The following is a 20,498-nucleotide window of genomic DNA, read 5'->3' as shown; positions in this document are numbered from 1 at the left end:
ATTTCCAACAAAGCTTATCATCTCAACATCAACAAATCAATCGATACTCGCATATGCATAATTGGTTGTATATTTAAATTTTGATTATTTACAGTTGCCTCTTCGCATAACGCACACGTACAGAAGATATAATTAGTTAAATATTGATAAATTAAACTAATTGAATTACTAAAGCTTTTATGGGATTTCTTCTCAAAATTGCGGTTAAACAATTGTCGATTTTCTGGATGTGATTTAGTGTAGTATAGTTTTCAGATAGAATAATAAACACGCGCACAGGCGGAATGTGTTCTCACTATAGTTAGAGAGAGGGGCTGGAGGAGGAGGCATAACAACAAACGAATTGACACATTCTTTTAGTATTACTACAAACTTATTTTTCCACTACAACAAAAGACAAAAACAAATAGTGCCTAGGGGAATTGCAATAATTTTCCACGCGCTATTTACTGCTGGCCATAGAGCAGCTCAGAGCCTGGCGGTATACTGCTGGGATCAACGTTCGCGTTAAAATAGTTGGCTGGTGTCGCCACAGCGGGAAAGGGGACGGCCATACTTTGGCCGGGCTGCTGCTGGGAATTCTGCTGGAGCGTTAGGTTATAGGGATTCTGCACATATTCCTGATAAATATCCGCTGCTGGACCACCACCTCCGCCAGCTAATGGTGGAGCCTCGTAAACAGGGGAAAAGCTCTGAACAATCGACGATTGCGGCATCTTAGGTAGCGAGGGATACGCGTTGCCGGCCAGCAGGTGACTGATTGGCACATTAATCGCTGGATCGCTGGACTGAACTGGCTGATGCCCTTGATATTGCTGATAGTATTGCTGGTAGAACAACTGCTGTTGCTTAGACTGATCTGCAAGCGCTTCCGAAGGAGCAGGCAACTCAATGGCATAACTATTATACGTATTGTTGGAGGTGATGTTTAACTGCTGCACAATCGGTGTTGGAGCGGCGGTGGTTTGCTCCTCCGCCACCTGGAGGCTGTGCACCGCTGCAGCAGCAGCCTCATTAACAAGATCCGGCAACATAGGGAGGGGCTGAGTATCCAGCGGCTGCTGGATAAGCGGTTGCTGAGGGGTCAACATTAGAGGCTGTAAAATGAATGGAAGATTGACTAAGTTACAATTGTCAAGGCTTTGGGGTGATCTGCGTTCAGCTTACCTGAGCAAAGACGAAACTGGGTGCCTGCTGCAGAGTATCTACCATGGGAGGTTGTAATATAATGCTCCGCCTGGGCGAGTCTACTGGGGATGCCGTGGCTGCACAGACAACGGAATCAGTGGCTTGAGGCTGTGGCTGTATTTGGGTGGGCTGTTGCTGCAAATGCGGGTTCGGCAAGATTGGCTGAGCCAATAGAGGCATTCCATGCTGTGTATTGGAATCACCAGATGGTGCAACCGCAGATGGAGTGTTTGTTTGTGTGTGGGGGCGTTTACCTGAAAGATAAAGGATATTTTCATATGATAACTATTATGTAATTCTAACAAGATATAAGGAAAGGAACACAATAGGAAGCACAACCGAATTAGGGGAAAGGGTTCAATGTTCAGTTCTTCTTTCCCAGTCCCTTGAGCATCTTAAGCTTGGATTTCAGACTAGACCAGGACTTGTGTGCCTTCCGCTGTTTGGTTTTGGTTGACTCTTTGAGCGTATCAAATCTGGCAGTGGCCGCAAAGGCAATCTGAAGCTTACTACTGAACAGGGGCAATGTCAACGATTGCTGAGCCCTTAGGAATTGAGAGTCATTTAAAATGTTTGATAACTGTAGCGATATTGCTGGTAACAGCAGATCTGGTGGCAGGGTCTAAAGTTAAGCGGGTTTTAAAATGGCCTCCTCACGCACCTTCGTCACGGAAGAGTTCCTCCTTGAGATTGGGCAAAAATTCACCGATACGTCGCCAGGTGAGCTCCCAGAGCGCCTGTTGCAGGCTGCCATCTTGGTTGTGGAAAACACGGACCGAGTGCATAACTAGCAGCATGTTCTTCAGTATCTCCTGCATCTGCTCCGACAAGGTGTCCGATCCGACCTTCATGAATCGCTCTATGTAGTCCAGTATGTCCAGCCAAAGCTCGTTGAAGGTAGACCCCAGCTCGATGAGAGTGGTGAGATGCTGCAGGAATACTTTGGACATAATGGTGGCGGTTCGAATGCGTGACTCCTCCAGGAGTGCTGCATCCAGCTGCCCAGCGGCGCTGCTCTCTGGCAACAGTTCGTTCAGTAGCGGGAACAGAACCTGAACGAAGCAGGAGCACCACTCCGCTCCAGACAGCGTCTGAAGATCGTGCACTAGCAGTGCTCTTTGCTGAAGGCACGATATGGCATGGGTGCGCACTTCACGCCGTCGATCCATGGCCAATCTGGCTATGCCCTGCAAAAGGGGACACCATCCTGGTGTCCACAAGGCCGCGGACTGAGGAACAGTGCAACCTTCCTCGGCCCACCATCTGAATATCTGCGCCGTTCGCGTGTACAGAGTGTACATCAGGTCCAGCAATTGAATGGACAACTGCTCGTAGCGCTGGGCCAGGTCCTCCTGCTCGGCCGGATTCACGGGAAGATTGTCGGCCGCGTCGCCTGTCAGCAGACTCAGATTGCTGCTCGAGGAGGAGGAGGCCACACCAGGCTTACGATCGCTTCGCTTTTTAGCACTCCTTTGCTTCCCAGCCGCCTCCAACTTGCGTCGCTGACGAATGCCTCCGTCCCGACAGGCCTCCACAAAGATGCGAATACAGCGGACGCAGGCCTCGAAGTTATAGGGCGTGATGTGTGCCACACTCCTCACAATGAAGGCCAGCGAGTCCCAACACTTGAACAGGGCAAATGGCGCATGGTCCAGAAGCTGGCAGCTATAAACCAGGCTACTAGAAGAAGCTGAAGCCCCCGCAGTGGAGGTTGGCGGTGACTGAGGTCTGCAAAGAAATTCAGTTTATTGCTAATTACAATTAAACCAGTGTCACCGAAAAACTCACCTGGAGGCCGTAGTCAGTTCACTGTCTTTGTTGTTGACCAATATCCAGTTCTCAGCACTTGGACTGGGGGCAGTGGGCAGTGCCGTTGCTTTGGAGAGCTCAGAATCTGATGTGTAGCCACGCTCCGGGGGCGCAGCGGCATCCTCCTCTCCGCTCAAGGCGCCATCTGACTTGGCGCCTCCATTGGGCGGCAGCGGCAGCTGGGTGTCCTCGTAGTTGGGTGGGACAGCACCAGCACCCACACACTCCAGCAGATTGAAGATGATTTGCCAGTCCTGCTCAGAGTGAATGTTTTGGGCGGATGTCTTCAGCAGCTCGTAAATGCCAATTGAAATCTGCTTGGATATGCGCAGCAGGAGGGCAGGCTTTAGCATCAACAGCATCTTGAGAGATTGCAGAACAATGGGACACAGTTCCTCGTTGCGCATTAGGTAAATGGCCAGCTTGAGGACTGCTACAATGCAGCGATTGAGAAGATAGTCGTAGCCACACGAGGCGCTGCCCATAAGCAGCAGATACATTTGATCACGCACAGCTGGCCACAGGGGGATCATGCGATCCCGATTGTGCACCACGATCTTGACGAGAAATTCCATCCAGAAGACGGTTTGATCTTCAGCATAGGGCAGCCCAATGGACTTGTGTCCCTGGGGAGCCTTCAGCAAACTCAGTACACATTTGAGCAGCTCTTGCAAGGACTCCAGCTGCACGAATTTCGACTCCTGCAGCATTTGATCGAGTTGGCATTCCTTGATGCACTTGCGGCCATGTTTTATGAAGTCCTGCTCTTCGTAGGTGGGCTCACGCTGACCCTCCGAGCTGATGAACGAGTAAAGGCTAGAGAAGAGACCCGATTCCTGTTTCTCTCGCGGCTTCTCCAATATCAGCATAGCCTTGCCGTTTGCTTCGCAAAAGTCCTCCACCTCGATCAGAGATTTAGGCAGCAGCTTCAGGCGGAAAAGCTGCAGAAACATGTCGAGAATGTGCTTCCAACTCTCCCTCAAACAATCGCCATAATCATGAACCAACAAGAATACCGTCCTCATGGCTGCCTGCGCCTTGACATTCAATCCAAAGTTCACCGCCTGCTGAATCTCATTTAGCGCCGGTGCCGGCTCATGCTGTTCTACGCTGCTCAACAGCGTTGTGAACTTGCACAACGTTAGCACGAGGGCATCAAAGTCCGCATGCAGATTGTAATGCGCTGATATCGCTGCCGACTTGCTAAAGCCTAGAACGAATACCAATTAAAAAAAACTCATACTTATACTTCTCGTGTTGGTCGTGCATTTACCAGCCAGCGTTCTCTGGTACCCAGTTTCCGTGCTCTTGTCAAACATGAAGCTTAGAGCGCTCAGGGAAGCTCCCCACACAATATTGAATATTTCCACATCGTAGGACGCATCATGGACATAATGGAAATGGCCGTCATGGGTGTCCCCACGACGAAGCAACACTTTCCACAGATAATTTTCACGCACTAATCCGGTTTGTTCTGCAGGCATTACAATCTCCTCGTTTCTGGAATACAATGAAATCGGAAATAAGCTATATGTGCTGTGTGTTTCCCCGATATGAATACTCACTTGATCGCATTAAATACCTGAGCCAGCATTTCCGGATCAAAGTCATTGCCACCGTTCAGGCCACGCAAATTCTTGGTGAAATCCTCCAGAGTCATTGGCACATTCAGACGTTTTGCATTGGAATTATGCTGGTCCATGTTCAGCATGATGATGGCATAGGCCAAGCGGAATGCGGCATCAGTGTTTGCAAACGGCTCCATATTTTGTGTCTGCATTAGAGAACATTTTAGATTATTACATTTGTCCCGTTGTAGTTCTCGGGCTCACTTACATGCCAGTGATCGGAGAAGTGTTCCAAAACCAGAAAGATCAGTGGAGCCTCACCAGGCAAACGGAATGTCTCTAGATACAGACGTAGTGCCTGATCGACACGGAGACCCGTGAAGTCAAAGGAGTCCACAAAGTTAATCAGAATCTTTGAGTCGACATTCTTCTTCTTTGAAATGTATTCGCCTATCATCTTCTTGTCGAGGCCAGGATTCTCGCGCAGGAAAAGCGCCACTTGCATTGGATCAAGCTGTGCATTGAGAACGCCGTGCTCCTGAAGGTACTGGATACCCTTGTCCGGTCGTTGATTAAACCGCTCTGTGCCCTGGGAGAGCAGGCGTTTCTTCCTCTTGACGTTGGCAAGTTTTTCGCTGGTTATTCCGCCAGCCATTCCATTTCCTCCAGACTGAGACTGCAGCCTCAGTCTCTGCGTGCTGCTGTTTATAAAGTTGGAGATGTTCTCAACACGGCTGTGCTCTTCCACCGCTGAAGATCCGCCACCAGCATCGATGACAATCCCCTCCAATCCGCTGTTGTGCCGCGAATGACGACTTCCACCGGCTACGTGACCGGTTTCTGTCACAGCTTCTCTGCTGTGACTATTCTTGGCTGCCGCACAGTTCCGCTCAATGCTGTCGATGACACTGATGAGTGTGTCCATGGAGATGATGTGAGTGCTGTATACCGCATTGGTGGCCGACAGGGTGTACTTGCTAAGCAAGTTGGTCAAACTCTCGAACATGTCCGTGCAATACAGATCGCAGTCGTAGTTGATGTACAGCTCGGTCACGAAGCCAGGAATGCGCCACAGCTGCAATAGATTGTCCAAGGCCAGTTCACGCATCTCATAGGGAGTCTTGGGATTGTCGCTGGCTATTATCTCGCTCAGCTTCTTGAGGTAGCCTTCTAGCTGCAGTTTCAAGTGTCCGCGCAAGGACTCGAACAGCAGGAAGCACAGCTGCAGGTCGGCAGCGAAGATACTCAACCGCTCGGAGGTTAGGAGCTGCAAAATAAAGATGAATATCCTTTATCAGCATACACAATCTATTTAATGAGATGAAAAATCGAAACACCGACTTACCGATATTAAATTTCTGCACAAATCGTCCTTGACCAGCTCCAGCAAACCCTCATATTTGCCAATGTTATCGGCAGCCACTTCAAAGGCCACAGTGAGCAAGCTCAAGCCAGTGTGCATCATACTGTCAGTGTTCTGTTTGTCCAGCGGATTGCACAGGATGATGAGGAACCTGAAAAGCTCTTGGATGAACGGCAGACCGTAGGGCAATAGGGTGACCGCGATGGCGGCTCCATCCTTGTCAGAGGATTGCTGGGTGAATCGAACGCCCACCGAGTTGATGTACTCGCTACTGTTGGCGTCGGTCATGGTTTTCTTTCCATCTCCATCCTCTACGAGCTCCGACTCGGTGACACTCTCGACTTGAATGGCAGGCACATCCATAACGGCATTCTCCTCGACTCCCAAGCTCACGACTGCTGTTGTTGTGGCTGTTGTTGTTGGCGTCTGCGTGATCTTGCCCTGCATATCTAAAATATTGCCTGCTGGGCTGGCTGGCGTGGTTGCCAGTATGGGAGCCTTGAGGTGATTTGGCGCTGCAAGACCGCATTGCGGAGTCTGGGGAGGATCTTCTACCGTCGAAGATCTGCGTTGCACTGATGGGGGAGGCTGTGCTGCAACCACTGGAGCCGTCTTTCGCTTGTGCTTCTCCTGTGCAGCTCCGCTGGCAGCATCGTTAATAGTAAAGCGCTTCTGCAAGACGGTATCGCTGGGTTCCTCCGAAAACTGCGGCAGGCGCATGAAAAACAGAAGCACCATGTCCTTAAGGGATTGCTCGGCGGAGCGTCGCAGCAGTTCACTGAGTCTGGGCTCGAAGCAAATCTTAAAACAACTCAGCATGACCTCGCACATCGACTCATTGCTAACGGCAGCTCCCTCTGGACTGCGGATTAAAGTGTGCAGCACTTCAATAACCCGCAAGAATGTGACACTGTCCGAGGATTGATCAGTGCCCATAAAGCGAGCATGGGTCACGGCATCTGCTATGCGCTCCACAATGTCAGCTATATTGGGCGAAGTGGGATCTGCAAGATGAAACTGCGCTAGAGGGCGAGCTCTGAAGGGATTGGAGAACACTTTATCTCACCAATTAGGCCATATGACAAGAATTTATTGACTGAGGCGAGAGCAAGACTTGTCAGGGGTCCCGTCGTGTCTGCCGTGCGTATCACCTCCAAAAATGGAGAGAGAAATACCTTTGGTTCAATCAGACGAAGATCCTCAATGCGATTTAAGTCCTGCTTTAGGTCTATGAACAACTTCAACAAAGAGTCCTTCTCATAGTCCTGCAAAGCGATGATAATAGGGGAATGTCACAACAATCTTTTAGTGTTAGAATATTTACTTACCACGTAGGCTGTGGCATTCCAACGTGTTCCACGTCGCATAGCCGTCATCAAGGTGGCCATTTCCCCGCGCACCACATAGATGCCATTGCCAGGCAGTGACATTGTGTCTAGCCTTTGTTAATTAATCTTCTACAGCAGATAGCTGGCTTCCGCCGAAAAAATTCTCAAATTCGTGGGCAGCTCCTCTCTCCCTACCGAGCGTTCTCATACATATGTTTTCAGATCCGCCCTTTCTACCGCACACATGCACACAGCCACAGTCTTGTTTTGCGTGGAACAAAACTTGACGCGTCTTCTAGTAACACATTTTATACTTAATTATTAATAAATGTAATTTGTTTGCAACTAATTTTTTGGTGACGTTTACGTGTCTAGCCAGCAGTGTGACGGCCGACTTATCGATCAAAAATACCGAAATATACCTTCTCATTATTAAAATATACCGTAAAGCCTAAAACATTTCCCTCGATTTTGAATTTCTGGTTCATATTACCAGCTAGTTAGGACTCTTAGCACTAAATCAAGCATTTTATTCAATTCATCAATCCATTCTCCACAAGATTGGCTGACTGGTTGTCATAGCTTCTTTTTGTTGGTTCAAGCTAAAAAGGAAAATAAAATATATATTAGCATAAAACGTAAGACTGTTACGTCATTTGACCGCTTGTTGCTTGTCATCCGACTTTGTATACCCTATTTCCTTGATTAATTTTAAAATTCGGCATCTGCTTATAATTAATGTTAAAATTCCTTTATCTTAAATTGACATACTGTTAACTTTTCATTCCACAAGGGTACCCAAAGGGTACACGAAGAGTATATAATAAATTTGCCTAACCTTAGCGTTTAGCAACGTCAGCAAAGAAGACTGCAGGTCGCTTTACCGCACTAGATGTGCGCGCAAACAAAGCTTCGTATATATATGAGATAATAAAAATACCATAGAATAAAACCAAGAAACACAATAAAGATTGTTAGTGATATATGTAAGTATTTGGTACTAGCTTTGATCTTGTATTACTTTTTACAGTTATATGATGCCATGAATTCCATTAATATAAATCACTCATCAATAAAAAAATAGCTAGACTTAGCGGAAAAAAGCCAGACGTCCAGCACTAATGCAGTCAGAGTCGCACGTACTGTCAACAGTGGACAACAACAACAACGGAGCTGGTTGCTTTTTTTTTACGTGCGTAGGCTGATTTTATAAAGAAAAGTATTAGAATTCGTTTTAAATAATTTCAGACGACTAGAAACACTTGAATTGGGGCGACCGCACACGGGGCAGGTGGAAATCAGGCACTCAACAATACCAAAGCGCACCAGAACCCAAACAATATGGGAAACACTGATTCAAAATTGAACTTTCGCAAGGCAATTGTTCAGCTGACGCAAAAGAATCAGAAAATCGACCCCAGTGATGAGCAATTCTGGGAGCAGTTCTGGCAAGGGCACCAAACAACGCTTGAGGATGTGTTCGCTCTGGTTACGTCCAATGAAATTCGACAGATAAGGAATGATAACCCAGCAAACTTGGCCACTCTCTGCTATAAGGCGGTCGAGAAGTTGGCACAAGCGGTGGACAGCAGCTGCCGCACTCAGGCAGAGCAACAGTGCGTTTTGAACTGTGTGCGGCTCCTGATCAGATGTTTGCCATACATCTTTGAGGATGAAAAGTGGCGCGATTTCTTCTGGAGCAGTTTGCCGTCCCAGGAAAAGACAATGCCTCTGGCCCAATCGTTATTGAATGCCATTTGCGATTTATTGTTCTGTCCAGATTTCACTGTTACCTCAACACGTCGCGCTGGTCCGGAGAAGGCAGAGGAGCTCGCCAATATTGATAGCTGCGAATACATTTGGGAGGCTGGAGTCGGATTCGCCCAGTCGCCACCGCACAACGCCCACATGGAGCGCCGGCGCACAGAACTCTTGAAGCTGCTGCTCACTTGTTTTTCAGAGCCGATGTATCGTTTGCCTCAACAATCCGAGGAGCCCAACAAGTGGATAGCTTACTTCACCTCTGCCGACAATCGTCATGCCCTCCCTCTTTTTACTTCATTTCTGAACACAGTGTGTTCGTACGATCCAGTTGGGTATGGCGTACCCTACAATCACCTGATCTTTGCGGACACCACGGAGCCCTTGGTGGAGGCTTGTCTGCAGCTCCTTATTGTCACGTTGGACCATGACATGGTGGTGCAGCAACAACTGACCCAACCAGGGCAGCCCTCCTATGACGAGGGAAACTGTGGGGACAATCTGTTTATCAATTATCTGTCGCGTGTCCATCGGGATGAGGATTTTCATTTTGTCCTCAAGGGCATTACTCGTCTGTTAAACAATCCCTTGGTTCAAAACTATTTACCCAATTCCACGAAACGCTTGCATTGTCATCAGGAGCTGCTCATATTGTTCTGGAAGATATGCGACTACAACAAAAAGTTTTTGTATTTCGTTCTGAAAAGCTCGGATGTTTTGGACATCCTCATCCCCATATTGTATCACTTGAACTACTCTCGGGCGGACCAGTCCCGCGTTGGACTAATGCATATAGGAGTGTTTATACTTCTACTGCTGTCAGGTGAGCCACTTCTTTATAATTGTCATCGCTGTTTTCAATGACTTAATTTGTGACATTTTAGGGGAGCGAAACTTTGGTGTTCGCTTAAACAAGGCCTACTCCGCCACTGTACCCATGGACATACCAGTCTTCACCGGAACACATGCAGATTTACTCATCACAGTGTTTCACAAAATCATTGCAACCGGTCATCAGCGTCTCCAGCCACTGTTTGATTGTCTGCTGACTATTCTGGTGAATGTTTCCCCGTACTTGAAGACCCTCTCTATGGTGGCCAGTGTGAAGCTCTTGCATCTGCTTGAGGCCTTCAGCACGCCTTGGTTTCTGCTGTCAGCACCAAGCAATCACCATTTAGTGTTCTTCTTGCTGGAGATCTTTAACAACATTATACAGTATCAGTTCGACGGGAACTCGAATCTAGTCTATACCATAATAAGGAAACGTCACGTGTTTCATGCCATGGCGAATCTCCCCACAGATATGGCCGGAATATCCAAGTGTATGAGTGGGCGTAAATCAGGTGGAAAGTTCAATTTGCCACGTGTACCGCAGCGGAGGATAGTAGCTGCTGCGCAAGAGCTGCCGTCAGCGCACGTGCCTGAAGAGTATAACGATGATGAGGATGAAGAAGACGAGGAGGAGGACACGATAAACGAGGAGCCGAAGGCTGAGGAAGATCTGGAATCGGAAACGGAATCCCATGAGCGGTCCCAACTTGAAGATCCGCAACCGGAGGTATTGACTGCTCAACCAGCCGAGCCGGGCACTTTGAAAGCATCCTTGCTCGACACACCAGCCATCAGTCAGATGACTGAGCGTGAGCAAGCGCATCCAAATGATAAAACGCAGACGGAGGAATCTACGGAAATCGTCCCTTACGAAAAGTCCCCCGTCTCAACACCAACAGGTGGTCGCAAATCTACCTCACCCACCGACCAATCACGGCTATCGGTGGCCCATCGGAGCAGCATTCGGATGGTTCCCGGCGAAGGGGATAGATGGGCGCCCACGCCCGAGTGGATTGTGTCTTGGCGCTCAAAGTTGCCGCTGCAGACGATAATGCGTTTGCTTCAAGTCTTGGTACCGCAGGTGGAGAAGATATGTATAGACAAGGGCCTAACTGACGAATCAGAGATCCTGAAGTTTCTTCAACACGGAACGCTGGTTGGCCTCTTACCTGTTCCCCATCCAATACTTATCCGAAAGTATCAGGCAAATGCCGGCACCACAGCCTGGTTCCGTACCTACATCTGGGGTGTCATCTACCTGCGCAATGTGGAGCCTGCCATTTGGTATGACACGGAGGTCAAGCTCTTTGAGATTCAGCGCGTTTAGGTCAGTATACGGGCATCACCAATCAAATCGCATCGGCAGCAATGTAACTAAAACGCTTTGGCATTTACTGTAGCTAAATTATTTAGTCCATTTATCATTCCAAAACAATCAAAGTTTATTGAATTCCTTTTAGCACATTGAATGTCTACTTCTCCAAATCAAACTCATCAAGAATATCTCCACTATGAGGCTTATCAGTTGTAACGATGTAGCGTGGTTTATTTGTGTCAGCATACCATTTCGATAATGGCTTTTAAAATTACTATTTTTACTTTTTCTCCCTCACTATTTCTCTCTATCTCTATATATTTCCAAATACATATTTATATTAATTTATTTCAGCAGTTTAAGCGTAACGTTATTGAGTGTTTTAGTTATGATCTAAATTATTACATTTTTATCTTTGTTTATTCCTGCATAAAGAAAGAAATAATGTTCCTTGTGCCGTATTTTAGTTGATTGCTTTAATTGTCTACAATTTTAATGTACGCAGCCTGTAATTTGTATCCAAACGAAGAAAAATTCACTGCTATAGTCGTATGCTTATTGGAACACGAAATAAATGAATGTCCAAATGGCCACATACTTATGCTCTCTGATTTGTTGCGTTTTCAGGGTTTCAATATAATCACCAAAATACTATTTATATTTATTTGAAACCAAATAAAAGCTTTACTTGCTCGTTTAACAATAGTAAGCCTTAGTTGAATTGTAAGCTTTGCTTAATATATTTCATTTAAACTAGCGACTTTATATTATAAAGAAAGGGTTAATATTTCATTAACTTATATGTGTTTAGAATCTATACAAGTAAATGCAAAATATATAAATGAAAATACCAATAAAATTAATGGCACCTATATAAAATAAATACAAATAAATATACATATGAGAAATAAAAAGAATATTAAGCCGATGGATGGGATTGGAGAGTTTTAATTTCCTAACTCCGAGTTTTCTTGCAATTTATTTAAAGAGTTCTCAATTAAAAACAAATTATCTTAACGAAAATGCTGAGCATTAATCACACTGAACATTTGTAACAAGTCTTCATTTGCCATCCTTCTTATTTAGAGCGTGCATCCAGAAGACATATTTCATGGTAAATATTAAAAGAAATGAAGCAGCCGCCACTATTCCAGGTTTCGTTGGATCAGTGGATCTCCGGCGCCCATTATTTTTCATGGTAGAATAGTTATGGGCACTTCTGTTGGGCCTGATGAAGAATGACGGGTGTAGCGCCATTGCTGTGAAATGAGTGGGACTTATCCGAGGCAATGGCGGTAGTTGTCACGACTGGGCGGCGGTGGGCGTGGAAGCGGCAGGTTGAGTCACAGGCAAAATGTTAAACTTTATATAGGAACCCTTGCTGCGTTTTTGAACTATTTTGCCAATGACCTGCGGTTCTGTAATGGTTTGTCCAATTGCCTTGACTATGCGCTCAGCGCTGCTTTCGTCGGATCCGCTGGCACTGCCTTGGATGAGTATGCGGACCTCGTGCCGCTTGCTCAGCCATTTGACGATATTCTTGAGACGCGACGAAAGATCATGCTCTGTGATTCGGGCCCCTATTGTCAGTGATTTCTCAGACTTTTTGTGGACTTTGTCGGTAGTGGTTGTCGTTGTTCCCACATCATCGGCTAACATTTCCGCAGAGGTGACAAGCCTGAAAGGATGTTAGTATAATTAATAATGAGTTTCTCTACTACTGCGTATTGAGTACCAACTTAAACATGGCGCGCCCCGTTTTGGTGTCTGTTTGCTCCAAACGCAACAGGTGCAGCTCTCGCCGCTTGGCCAACTTCTGTGCCTCCTCCAAGGTGGTTATGCTAACTGCCTGGTTTTGCTGAACAAGGGTAATTCTTTGTGGGGGGTTCTTTGGTTTCTGGTCACCTCCTGATTTGTTTCCAGGCGCTCCAGCCGTCCTTTGTGATTGCGCCAAATGCCAATAAAGCGACAAATTGCGGAGTTGTTGCTGGTGTTGGGCCATTGCTGCAACCTGTTGCACCCTCAACATGCTGCGCATCACAAATTGAAAACGTTGCATATGCATTTCAACTTAAATTGTTATTTTTACTTTTCACTTTTGCTTTTCTTTGTGCTTGTGCAATTTTTATGGACGCAGGGTTGTCAAGGCACATTAAGTTGCGTTGTTGCCGGCTTAATTTGAATGTGAACACACAAATCTATTCTGATTGAGCCTTTTTTATATCCTCTCGGTATTCCATAATAATTATTTAGTGTGGCATATCAAGTATGCTTGTTCATTTAATTAGAGTATCCAATATTATTTGAATGATTTGAATTTCCAAAAGAATTCGAGATGCTGACAGCCCTGGAGTGCAGCTGTTTAGCCAAGGTAAATAAAAAATCGGGTCTGTGCGTCTTTCCCTGACTCTCCTGAATTAGTAAAATAATAATAAATAAATAAAGCTACCAAGTGGAGTTCTTCGGAGTGCTAAATAGTCTCTCTTCCCACTTTCTACAGAGTGACAGTGGTAGCGACTAAATTATATTATCAACTAAATACATAAATCATTGGTTAGAAAACTTAGTGAATAAGTAAGTGTACACCTAATTAAGTATCAACTAGATGTTAAATTGTATACTTAATTTCTACCCCGGCCACCGTAATTGCGTCTTCTATTCGACGCTCGTTGCTCCTCCCGAGCTCGCTCCTCAGCATACCAGGCGGCTCTCAATGCCTGGCATTCCGGAGAATTCGAGTGGTGCTGCTGCAGAGGAGCCAGCTCGGGGTCACGGCATTTCTGGCACTCCTCCCACCTGCTGAATTTGTTCAGATTGCGATCGCAAGGATCTGTGGCATATAGCATGCATTCGTCGGCACAGAAGTTATAGAACCAAAACTGGCCCGTTATCGTTTGGTTTTGGCAGCGAGGCTGAACGGTGTGCAGCATTTGAAAGCAGCGAGTCGACATGACAGGATCAGTGTCGCCATTCTGGTAGCTATTGGGTCGTGGCCACGCTTCCTGCTGAGTGCCAGCACTAGGAATATCCGAATCCGAGGTAAGATACTCTCTGCTGTGAGTGTTGCCGGGATCCTGTCGCTGCCAAGGAGTCCGCTCTATATCCTCTAAGCGCGATGGTTTGTAGATGTCGCTGGGACGTTGTCGCGACCAGGGCGAAGGTGCTTCCGTTCTCTGATAAAAGCCGCCGTCCGCATTGTAATTGCTTTGAATCCTTGACTGTTTGTGAGACGAAGGCTCCCGACTCAGAGTTGTCTGTCGCTCCGGCAGCCACGCAGCATCCGATTTCTGTGTGTTGTCGCCCCAGTTGGGATTGAGACCCTTGAGGTTGCCAACGGCAAAGCCGAAGCCTGCTCGACTCTGATCTATTGGAGCCTCATCATAGCCTCTGTTAAAGTTTCCCTCAAATCTATCAGCGTCTACCTCTGGCTGTGGGCCATACATGCCTCCGCGGACTCGGCCACCCATGGGCTCTCCATAAGATGACATATCCATGTCCATGTCGCCACTAATCGATCCTGGCAGATTACCAAGGCAAGCTCTGCCCTCACATTTGCGTGTCTCCTGCAGCTCGATTCGATGTACACTCTGGCACTTTGGCTCGGCTCCCGGATTGAGGTACTGCCGCTGCCTCATTTCATAGCCCTCTCCGCAGGTCACGCTGCATGGACTCCAGCTGCCCCAACGGCTCAGTTGGCACTCGGCGCCACGTTGTTGGGACGATTGACGATTGTTGCCTCCCATGCCAAAGCCCATTCCCATTCCCATTCCCATTCCAGGATCTAGATCATCAAAGTCTCCAACATTACCCATTAGATTGAGCGAGCCGCACATCTGGCCCTGGCACTCGCGCTCGTCATACTGCGGCACATTGCAGTTGTAGATCCTCGCCAGCTCGGGCTGCTTGTAGACGCGTCGCCTGTACTGCATGCCATCGCCACACTTGGACGAGCAATCGCTCCAGCTTGACCAGGGATGTGTAAGACACTCGCGCGGTACCTCTGCTGGATTGTTGGCTGGGGGTTGGGTAAAACTTAGTTATTTATCAGAGCAAATGGGAGATGTTTGCTGCACTCACAGTCTTCATCCGCACAGCGCCGTTCGTAGATTCGTTGGCGTCGCACCGTCAGGACTGCCATGGGCTTCATGGGAGCCCCCGTTTCGTCGTAGAAGGGCGAGCGCGGATCATTTGGGAAGTCGGAACGCATGCGCCTGATGACATCTGGTGGGACCTGCGGCTGGTCCGGAGACTATCGAGTGGACAGGCACATGTTAATGGCACCATCAGCGACTGAATCTGCTCTCACCTACCGTGTAGCTGGGCCCCGCATCCGTGCCGACATCCCAGGGATACAGATTGATGACTTTCCCCTCGAGCCACGTGCAGTTCCGCAGACACAGCTCCAGCCCACTGATGCCGACTATCCAGTCGGGCGATGGCTCTATTTTGGAGGCAAACGACACCATGTGGTGCAATGGGTCCACTCGCACCGAAGCCATGGACTTGCTGCTCATGTTGGGGAACGACGGGCCGCGTGCCTTGATAATGGTGCGGATCTTTTGATCCTGTAAGAACTTGACATTACTTTACACTCCCAGCCAATCCTGAGAGTTATCAATTCACCCTAAAGTTGATGCTGAATTCCCGCTCAAGCAGCCGCGAGCTGCAGTGCTCCGCATATTGCTTGAGACCCTCGCTCGCCAGCGATCCCGATTCCCAGAAGCGGTAGTCGGAGCTGTGGGCAGCACCCAAAAGCTCACAGAAGCGTGTTTCCCAGCCTCGAGCAGGAAAGTCCCTTGGGTGCAGGTTGCGGGACCAGACGCCTTCAAATATCAGCTGCAATGATGGACAAAAAAATGGTTAATGCTGCACTGCCGATGCCATTGCCACGCTCACCTCATAGCGCGCCTCATCACAGGCACAGCAGGGAACTTCCAGCGAAGGAGTCGTTGGCTGGCTCTCGACATCGTCAACGACCTCCTCGCAAATGCGTCTGGTTAGTCCACCGTCATCCATGTGCCATACGTCGCGATGCTGCAGGACCGTGGCGCGCAGTAGGATGCAGCCGCTGCCGGGCTCACTGGGCGCCACCCAGGTCAGGTGCATGTGAGTCTTTGGATTGGTGTTGGTGTTCTCCACCATATTAATGCAGCTGGGGCTGAAGCGCGACTCGGTCATGTCGCTCAGCTCAAAGCGGCCGAGGTCGTCCCCATAGTTGAAGTCCCCATTCTCGTTCTCCAGCGCCAGAATGAAGCTGATGTAGCGATGTCCGTTGAATGCATTCAGGGAAACTGTGTGGTGTGGCGAAAGTGCGAGATCGTTCAGTTCTTTAGCCGTTCGTTATCGCTGACCTTGAATAGTCAAGCTTTCGAATTCGCAAGGGCCCGACGCGATAAGCCAGATCTACTCAAGGCACATCCCATCACATATGTATGTGACATGTGCGTAATTTGTTTACTAAACAATATAAACATTGCGAAATCGTGGCAGCGAATAATGCCACAAGGCAATCAACCTTCCCATGAAGTTCAAGCGCAAAAGCCAATGAACTGTACTCACCGTTGTACTCCTGTCCGAGAATATATGTTTCCGGATTGCCTGTTATGCTTATCACATAGTTCTCGTCTACTGGCGACTTGGGCGTGGCCGTGTTCGCCGGGCGGCGTGTACAGATCAGACTGCGGGCTGTGCCGATCGTCAGCGCCGCCACAAGCAGTGGAAACAGCGAAAAATATCTGATCCGCCTCATTCTGTAGAGAGGTCTAGTCCATTCGCTTTGAGCGACTGTTGCAAACTGAGTGAGAAGCTTTTCCCTTTTGCGAAAACTGAATCAGAGCAGGAGAGAGAGACTTGGCTTGAGAGACTCTGATAAGACCCAGAACTGTGGAGTCTGTTATATTTCTGACCCACTGGTACCAATAGACGGCGACTGGGGGCCCCTTATCAGCGCCGGAAAAACGACGACGAAAGCTTTGACTCTCTTTAAAATTGCCACAGAGAAACCGAAACTGAAACTGAAACTGAAACCGAAACCCAGCTGAAAGATTCTCTTTTAACTCTGGATGAAAGTCAAGAACATATCACCTCGACTCGTAATACTTTATTAATCCTCTTCGAACACATTCAGCTGCCATAACGACGCGGTCTGAATGAATCAAATGTGTTCCTTGTGTGTGACATCGGTGCTTCATCGATATCCCCTACTGCGGCGCCATAAGGTCCGCGTGTCTGGGCGTAGGATCCACCGCCATATAGATCCATGGCTTCATTTTCGCTTCGCTCCACATTCATCTGGGGCTGCAGGCATGTACCTTCGCAGGCCATCAAAGAACGGAAACGATTCTTGTTCTCATCGCAGTTGTCCGTGGTGAAGATCTTGCACTCGTGGTCATCGTGATCGTAGAACCAGTAGTTGCCCACAATCACCGGATTGGCCAGGCAGGGGCGCGTGGAGGCGATCGGCTTCTCGAAGCAGTAATCCTGCACCACATTGTAGGTGCTGCTGCCGCTGCTGCCCGGATCGGGCATGTCCTGCTGGCGACTAGGAAAACGTCCTCCATATGGAGATCTAGTGGTGAAGGCCAAGCCTGGCCGCAGGTTCGGGGTGCTGTAATCGTTGATGTTGTAGCCCGAATTGTAGTCATTGTAAGTGCTTCCGGGTCTGTTGCCCACCATCTTCTCACTGCCGTAGGTGTTGTAGCTAGGACGCTCTCGTTCCGAATCGAGTGGCTGCCGTGCTGTGTCATAGCCCCGGCGATTGCCGATTGGATCGAACGGTGAACGTAGCTGATTGTCTGTCTGGCCAAAGGGCGAACTGCTATCCGGCGATCTATCCACAGAGCCGTACGGTGATCTCTCAAAGGTATTGTCACTCTCGGCGTTGCTGAAACCCTGTCTCTTCCAGCCCTGATTTGCTGATCCCGCATAAGGATTATCCATTCTGTTGTTGTTACTATTTGTGCTCCAGCTGGGAGTCTGATTGGGTTCGCCGAACAGCTCTGGCTCCGGCAAACCGTCGAGCTCCCCGTTGTCGGGTATGGTGCCGCCACAGTCAGAGCCCAGACACTGTCTGGTCTCCTCCATGGGCAGGCGCATGACCGTCAGACATCGCTGCCTCGCCTGGGGATTGTAATAGTCGCGTGTGCGCGTGGAGATGCCTCGACCGCAGGTTTTAGAGCACGGAGACCACTCACTCCAGCTGCTCAGCTGACACTCGGCCATGGAGCCAGTACCTGTCGCACTCTCCCCACCCATACCCAAACCCACATCCTGGCCGGGGCTTCCAATTGCATACTCTTCCTCGCCCGGTCCGCACTGTGTGCCCTGGCACTGGCGCATCTCCTCCAGTCGAATGTCACAGTTGTAGTTGGCCGCCAGGTTGGCATTCTTGTAGCTGCGTATGCGCTGGGTGTAGCCCTGACCACAGCGGGTGCTGCAGTTGCTCCAATCGTTCCAAGGATGCACAGCACATTCCAGGGGTCCCCGTCCACCCTGCGACACTAAAGCCAAGGGTCAGAGAATTGGATTGAATTGAATTCTGGTTTCTGGTTTCTGGTTTCTGGCTATTCACCCTCTTCGCATTCGCGGATGTAGAGCTTCTTCCTTGTCAGGTGGAGCGTGGCCAAGGGCTTCATTGAGGTGCCGGTGTCATCGAAGAAGGGCGAACGGTAATCGCTGGGATACGAGGAAGATATCCGTCGTATCACATCTGGTGGAACCTGTGGCTGGTCGGGCGACTGAAGGACAAAACCCATCTTCAAATTGGACATCTGATCTGTGATTTGTTTACCCACCATATATGAGGGTCCCGAATCGGTGCCTATGTCCCAGGGGTACAGGTTCAATACCTTTCGCTGCAGCCAGGTGCAATTGCTGAGACACAGTTCCAGTCCTGCCACACCCAGTATCCAATCGGGTGAAGGATCGATTTTGGCAGCCAGCGAGATCTGATGATGATTCGGATCCACACGAGCATTGGCCAGCGTGGAGCCAAAGGCATTCAAGCGATGTGGAATGCCCGGCGCCTTGATGATGGTACGCACTGCGCCATTCTGTAAGAGATCTCCAGATGAGATGGAACAGTTCTTAGGAAGCAACAAGGATAAGCCAAACTTGTGTGTTGTCTCGGATCTCCTGCTCCAGGGTACGGGTAGCTCCATGCTCGGCCATCTCTCGCATGCCCAGGCTGGCTCTTCCTCCGTAGGCCCAGTAGCGGTAGTCATAGCTATGCGAGGCGCCAATCACCTCGCCCAAGCGCGTGCGCCAGGCCTCGACTGGAAAGTCCCTGGCATGTGTGTTCCTGGTCCACTTGCGCTCGAGGACGATCTTTGAAAAAGATTTAAGCTGTCAAAGTGCAACGCGCAGAGACTTCCACCGCATCCCACCTCGTACTTGGCCTCATCGCAGGCACAACAGCTCCGGAGTGGCGGTGTCAGGCTGTTCAGCTCATCAATTTCCTCGGGGCAGATGCGCTTGGTGAGGAATCCTTCATCAATGAACCAAACATCGCGCTGCTGCACCACCCCCGCCTTGATGAGGACACAGCCACTTTCGGGCGACTTTGGGGCCACCCACGAGACTTCGATATGCGTTTTGGCATTCGTGTTGGTGCTCTCGACCATGTTCTCGCAGCCGACGCTGAATCTGGTGTCGGGGGAGCCCACCAGCTCAAAGTGCCCGGTCATGTCCAGTCCGCTGAAGGCCGTCGTCTGATCCTCGCTCTCGATGACCAGCGTAAAGCTCACAAACTTTAGATTGATGGGACACGAAAGCGACACTGTGGAAATGAATGATAGAAATACATTCCTTTCGATGTGTCCCCGTCTCACCGTTGTACTGATGCTCGGGTACATAGGTCGCTGGATTTCCATCGATCAAAATGCGAAAGTTTTCATCCACCGCAGACCGTTCTCCGCTGGCTCCTTGCGGAATCCGACTGCACGCTCCCAGCACGCCCTGAATCACAAAAGTTTGAAGCAGAATCAACCTCACAAGTGCCCACATCGCGCCTCGTTCCATAGCTGTCCACAGCTCAGCATCGACTGACTGATGGGTGGATGCCTTGGTGCCGAAATTGGTCTATTAATCGATGAGCTTTTCAATTATCTCATCTTGATTGAGTTGCCGCCAATTGGAATTGTTTTTTTGTTTCAATCAACGGTTTGGCGCTTGGGTTCTTCGAACTTGGACCAGGCCGGACAACAGTCGTACATCAGATTTGGGTCAATGACGAAAGTGCCACGAAGCGGAAATACTCGAAGCAGAAGCTAAACTTTCGCCAGCACTTACTTCACTTCCAACTCATTTTATTCCCCCAGAAAGAGGGGAGCACCTGG

General features: G+C 48.8%; 5 protein-coding genes across 8 annotated transcripts; 1 reads left to right on the top strand and 4 right to left on the bottom strand.

Moving 5' to 3' along the window:
- Positions 1 to 47: 47 nt before the first annotated feature.
- Positions 48 to 7,640, bottom strand: LOC117587534 (Golgi-specific brefeldin A-resistance guanine nucleotide exchange factor 1). Of its 2 annotated transcripts, XM_034278377.1 has the most exons (10): positions 7,257 to 7,640; positions 6,995 to 7,193; positions 5,911 to 6,932; positions 4,834 to 5,832; positions 4,563 to 4,771; positions 4,271 to 4,497; positions 2,977 to 4,207; positions 1,850 to 2,916; positions 1,168 to 1,442; positions 48 to 1,097 (listed from the first exon to the last, which is right to left on the bottom strand). In XM_034278377.1, the coding sequence occupies exons 1-10, from the start codon at positions 7,356 to 7,358 to the stop codon at positions 447 to 449; spliced, it is 5,982 nt and encodes a 1,993-aa protein (XP_034134268.1). In that variant the 5' UTR covers positions 7,359 to 7,640; the 3' UTR covers positions 48 to 446. The 2 variants fall into 2 exon arrangements, with proteins under 2 accessions (XP_034134268.1, XP_034134354.1); XM_034278463.1 differs by lacking the exons at positions 48 to 1,097; positions 1,168 to 1,442 and adding an exon at positions 1,460 to 1,797.
- Positions 7,641 to 8,395: 755 nt separating this feature from the next.
- On the top strand, positions 8,396 to 11,807 carry LOC117582404 (protein HID1). Its single transcript, XM_034270094.1, has 3 exons — positions 8,396 to 8,448; positions 8,505 to 9,840; positions 9,902 to 11,807. Exons 2-3 carry the CDS (start codon positions 8,598 to 8,600, stop codon positions 11,173 to 11,175), a joined length of 2,517 nt encoding a protein of 838 aa, XP_034125985.1. The 5' UTR covers positions 8,396 to 8,448; positions 8,505 to 8,597; the 3' UTR covers positions 11,176 to 11,807.
- A 437-nt stretch (positions 11,808 to 12,244) lies between these two features.
- On the bottom strand, positions 12,245 to 13,298 carry LOC117582413. Of its 2 annotated transcripts, none has more exons than XM_034270106.1 (2): positions 12,903 to 13,298; positions 12,245 to 12,841 (listed from the first exon to the last, which is right to left on the bottom strand). In XM_034270106.1, exons 1-2 carry the CDS (start codon positions 13,226 to 13,228, stop codon positions 12,466 to 12,468), a joined length of 702 nt encoding a protein of 233 aa, XP_034125997.1. In that variant the 5' UTR covers positions 13,229 to 13,298; the 3' UTR covers positions 12,245 to 12,465. The 2 variants fall into 2 exon arrangements, with proteins under 2 accessions (XP_034125997.1, XP_034126006.1); XM_034270115.1 differs by having other exon boundaries at positions 12,899 to 13,036.
- Positions 13,299 to 13,624: 326 nt separating this feature from the next.
- LOC117590000 (spondin-1) lies at positions 13,625 to 16,966 on the bottom strand. 2 transcript variants are annotated; one of them, XM_034282295.1, is made up of 7 exons: positions 16,723 to 16,966; positions 16,060 to 16,454; positions 15,787 to 15,999; positions 15,474 to 15,728; positions 15,241 to 15,412; positions 14,595 to 15,178; positions 13,625 to 14,546 (listed from the first exon to the last, which is right to left on the bottom strand). In XM_034282295.1, exons 1-7 carry the CDS (start codon positions 16,910 to 16,912, stop codon positions 13,785 to 13,787), a joined length of 2,571 nt encoding a protein of 856 aa, XP_034138186.1. In that variant the 5' UTR covers positions 16,913 to 16,966; the 3' UTR covers positions 13,625 to 13,784. The 2 variants fall into 2 exon arrangements, with proteins under 2 accessions (XP_034138186.1, XP_034138178.1); XM_034282287.1 differs by having other exon boundaries at positions 13,625 to 15,178.
- Positions 16,967 to 17,246: 280 nt separating this feature from the next.
- LOC117581133 (spondin-1) lies at positions 17,247 to 20,443 on the bottom strand. Its single transcript, XM_034268098.1, has 6 exons — positions 19,992 to 20,443; positions 19,548 to 19,939; positions 19,276 to 19,488; positions 18,957 to 19,214; positions 18,734 to 18,899; positions 17,247 to 18,662 (listed from the first exon to the last, which is right to left on the bottom strand). Exons 1-6 carry the CDS (start codon positions 20,179 to 20,181, stop codon positions 17,287 to 17,289), a joined length of 2,595 nt encoding a protein of 864 aa, XP_034123989.1. The 5' UTR covers positions 20,182 to 20,443; the 3' UTR covers positions 17,247 to 17,286.
- Between the last annotated feature and the right edge of the window lie 55 nt (positions 20,444 to 20,498).

Source organism: Drosophila guanche, unplaced genomic scaffold (assembly GCF_900245975.1).
Source record: "Drosophila guanche unplaced genomic scaffold, DGUA_6, whole genome shotgun sequence".
Classification (NCBI taxonomy): domain Eukaryota; kingdom Metazoa; phylum Arthropoda; class Insecta; order Diptera; family Drosophilidae; genus Drosophila; species Drosophila guanche.
The sequence above is the reverse complement of the archived record's forward strand: the minus strand, read 5'-3'. Positions and strand labels throughout refer to the sequence as shown.

Bases quoted from the DNA above. Each gene is read 5' to 3' on its own strand.
- LOC117587534 (XM_034278377.1), bottom strand. From the start codon at position 7,358: ATGTCACTGCCTGGCAATGGCATCTATGTGGTGCGCGGGGAAATGGCC. The intron at 4,772-4,833 runs GTAAGTGAGCCC...TCTCTAATGCAG, and splicing joins ACTTCTCCGATCACTGGCAT to ACACAAAATATGGAGCCGTT. The intron at 2,917-2,976 runs GTGAGTTTTTCG...ATTTCTTTGCAG, and splicing joins GAACTGACTACGGCCTCCAG to ACCTCAGTCACCGCCAACCT.
- LOC117582404 (XM_034270094.1), top strand. From the start codon at position 8,598: ATGGGAAACACTGATTCAAAATTGAACTTTCGCAAGGCAATTGTTCAG. The intron at 9,841-9,901 runs GTGAGCCACTTC...GTGACATTTTAG, and splicing joins TATACTTCTACTGCTGTCAG to GGGAGCGAAACTTTGGTGTT.
- LOC117582413 (XM_034270106.1), bottom strand. From the start codon at position 13,228: ATGCATATGCAACGTTTTCAATTTGTGATGCGCAGCATGTTGAGGGTG. The intron at 12,842-12,902 runs GTTGGTACTCAA...ACATCCTTTCAG, and splicing joins ACGGGGCGCGCCATGTTTAA to GCTTGTCACCTCTGCGGAAA.
- LOC117590000 (XM_034282287.1), bottom strand. From the start codon at position 16,912: ATGAGGCGGATCAGATATTTTTCGCTGTTTCCACTGCTTGTGGCGGCG. The intron at 16,000-16,059 runs GTGAGCGTGGCA...CCATCATTGCAG, and splicing joins GTGATGAGGCGCGCTATGAG to CTGATATTTGAAGGCGTCTG. The intron at 15,179-15,240 runs GTGAGTGCAGCA...CCCAACCCCCAG, and splicing joins GCGCTGTGCGGATGAAGACT to CCAACAATCCAGCAGAGGTA.
- LOC117581133 (XM_034268098.1), bottom strand. From the start codon at position 20,181: ATGGAACGAGGCGCGATGTGGGCACTTGTGAGGTTGATTCTGCTTCAA. The intron at 19,215-19,275 runs GTTTGGCTTATC...GATCTCTTACAG, and splicing joins AGATCCGAGACAACACACAA to AATGGCGCAGTGCGTACCAT. The intron at 18,900-18,956 runs GTGGGTAAACAA...TTTGTCCTTCAG, and splicing joins ATTCGGGACCCTCATATATG to TCGCCCGACCAGCCACAGGT.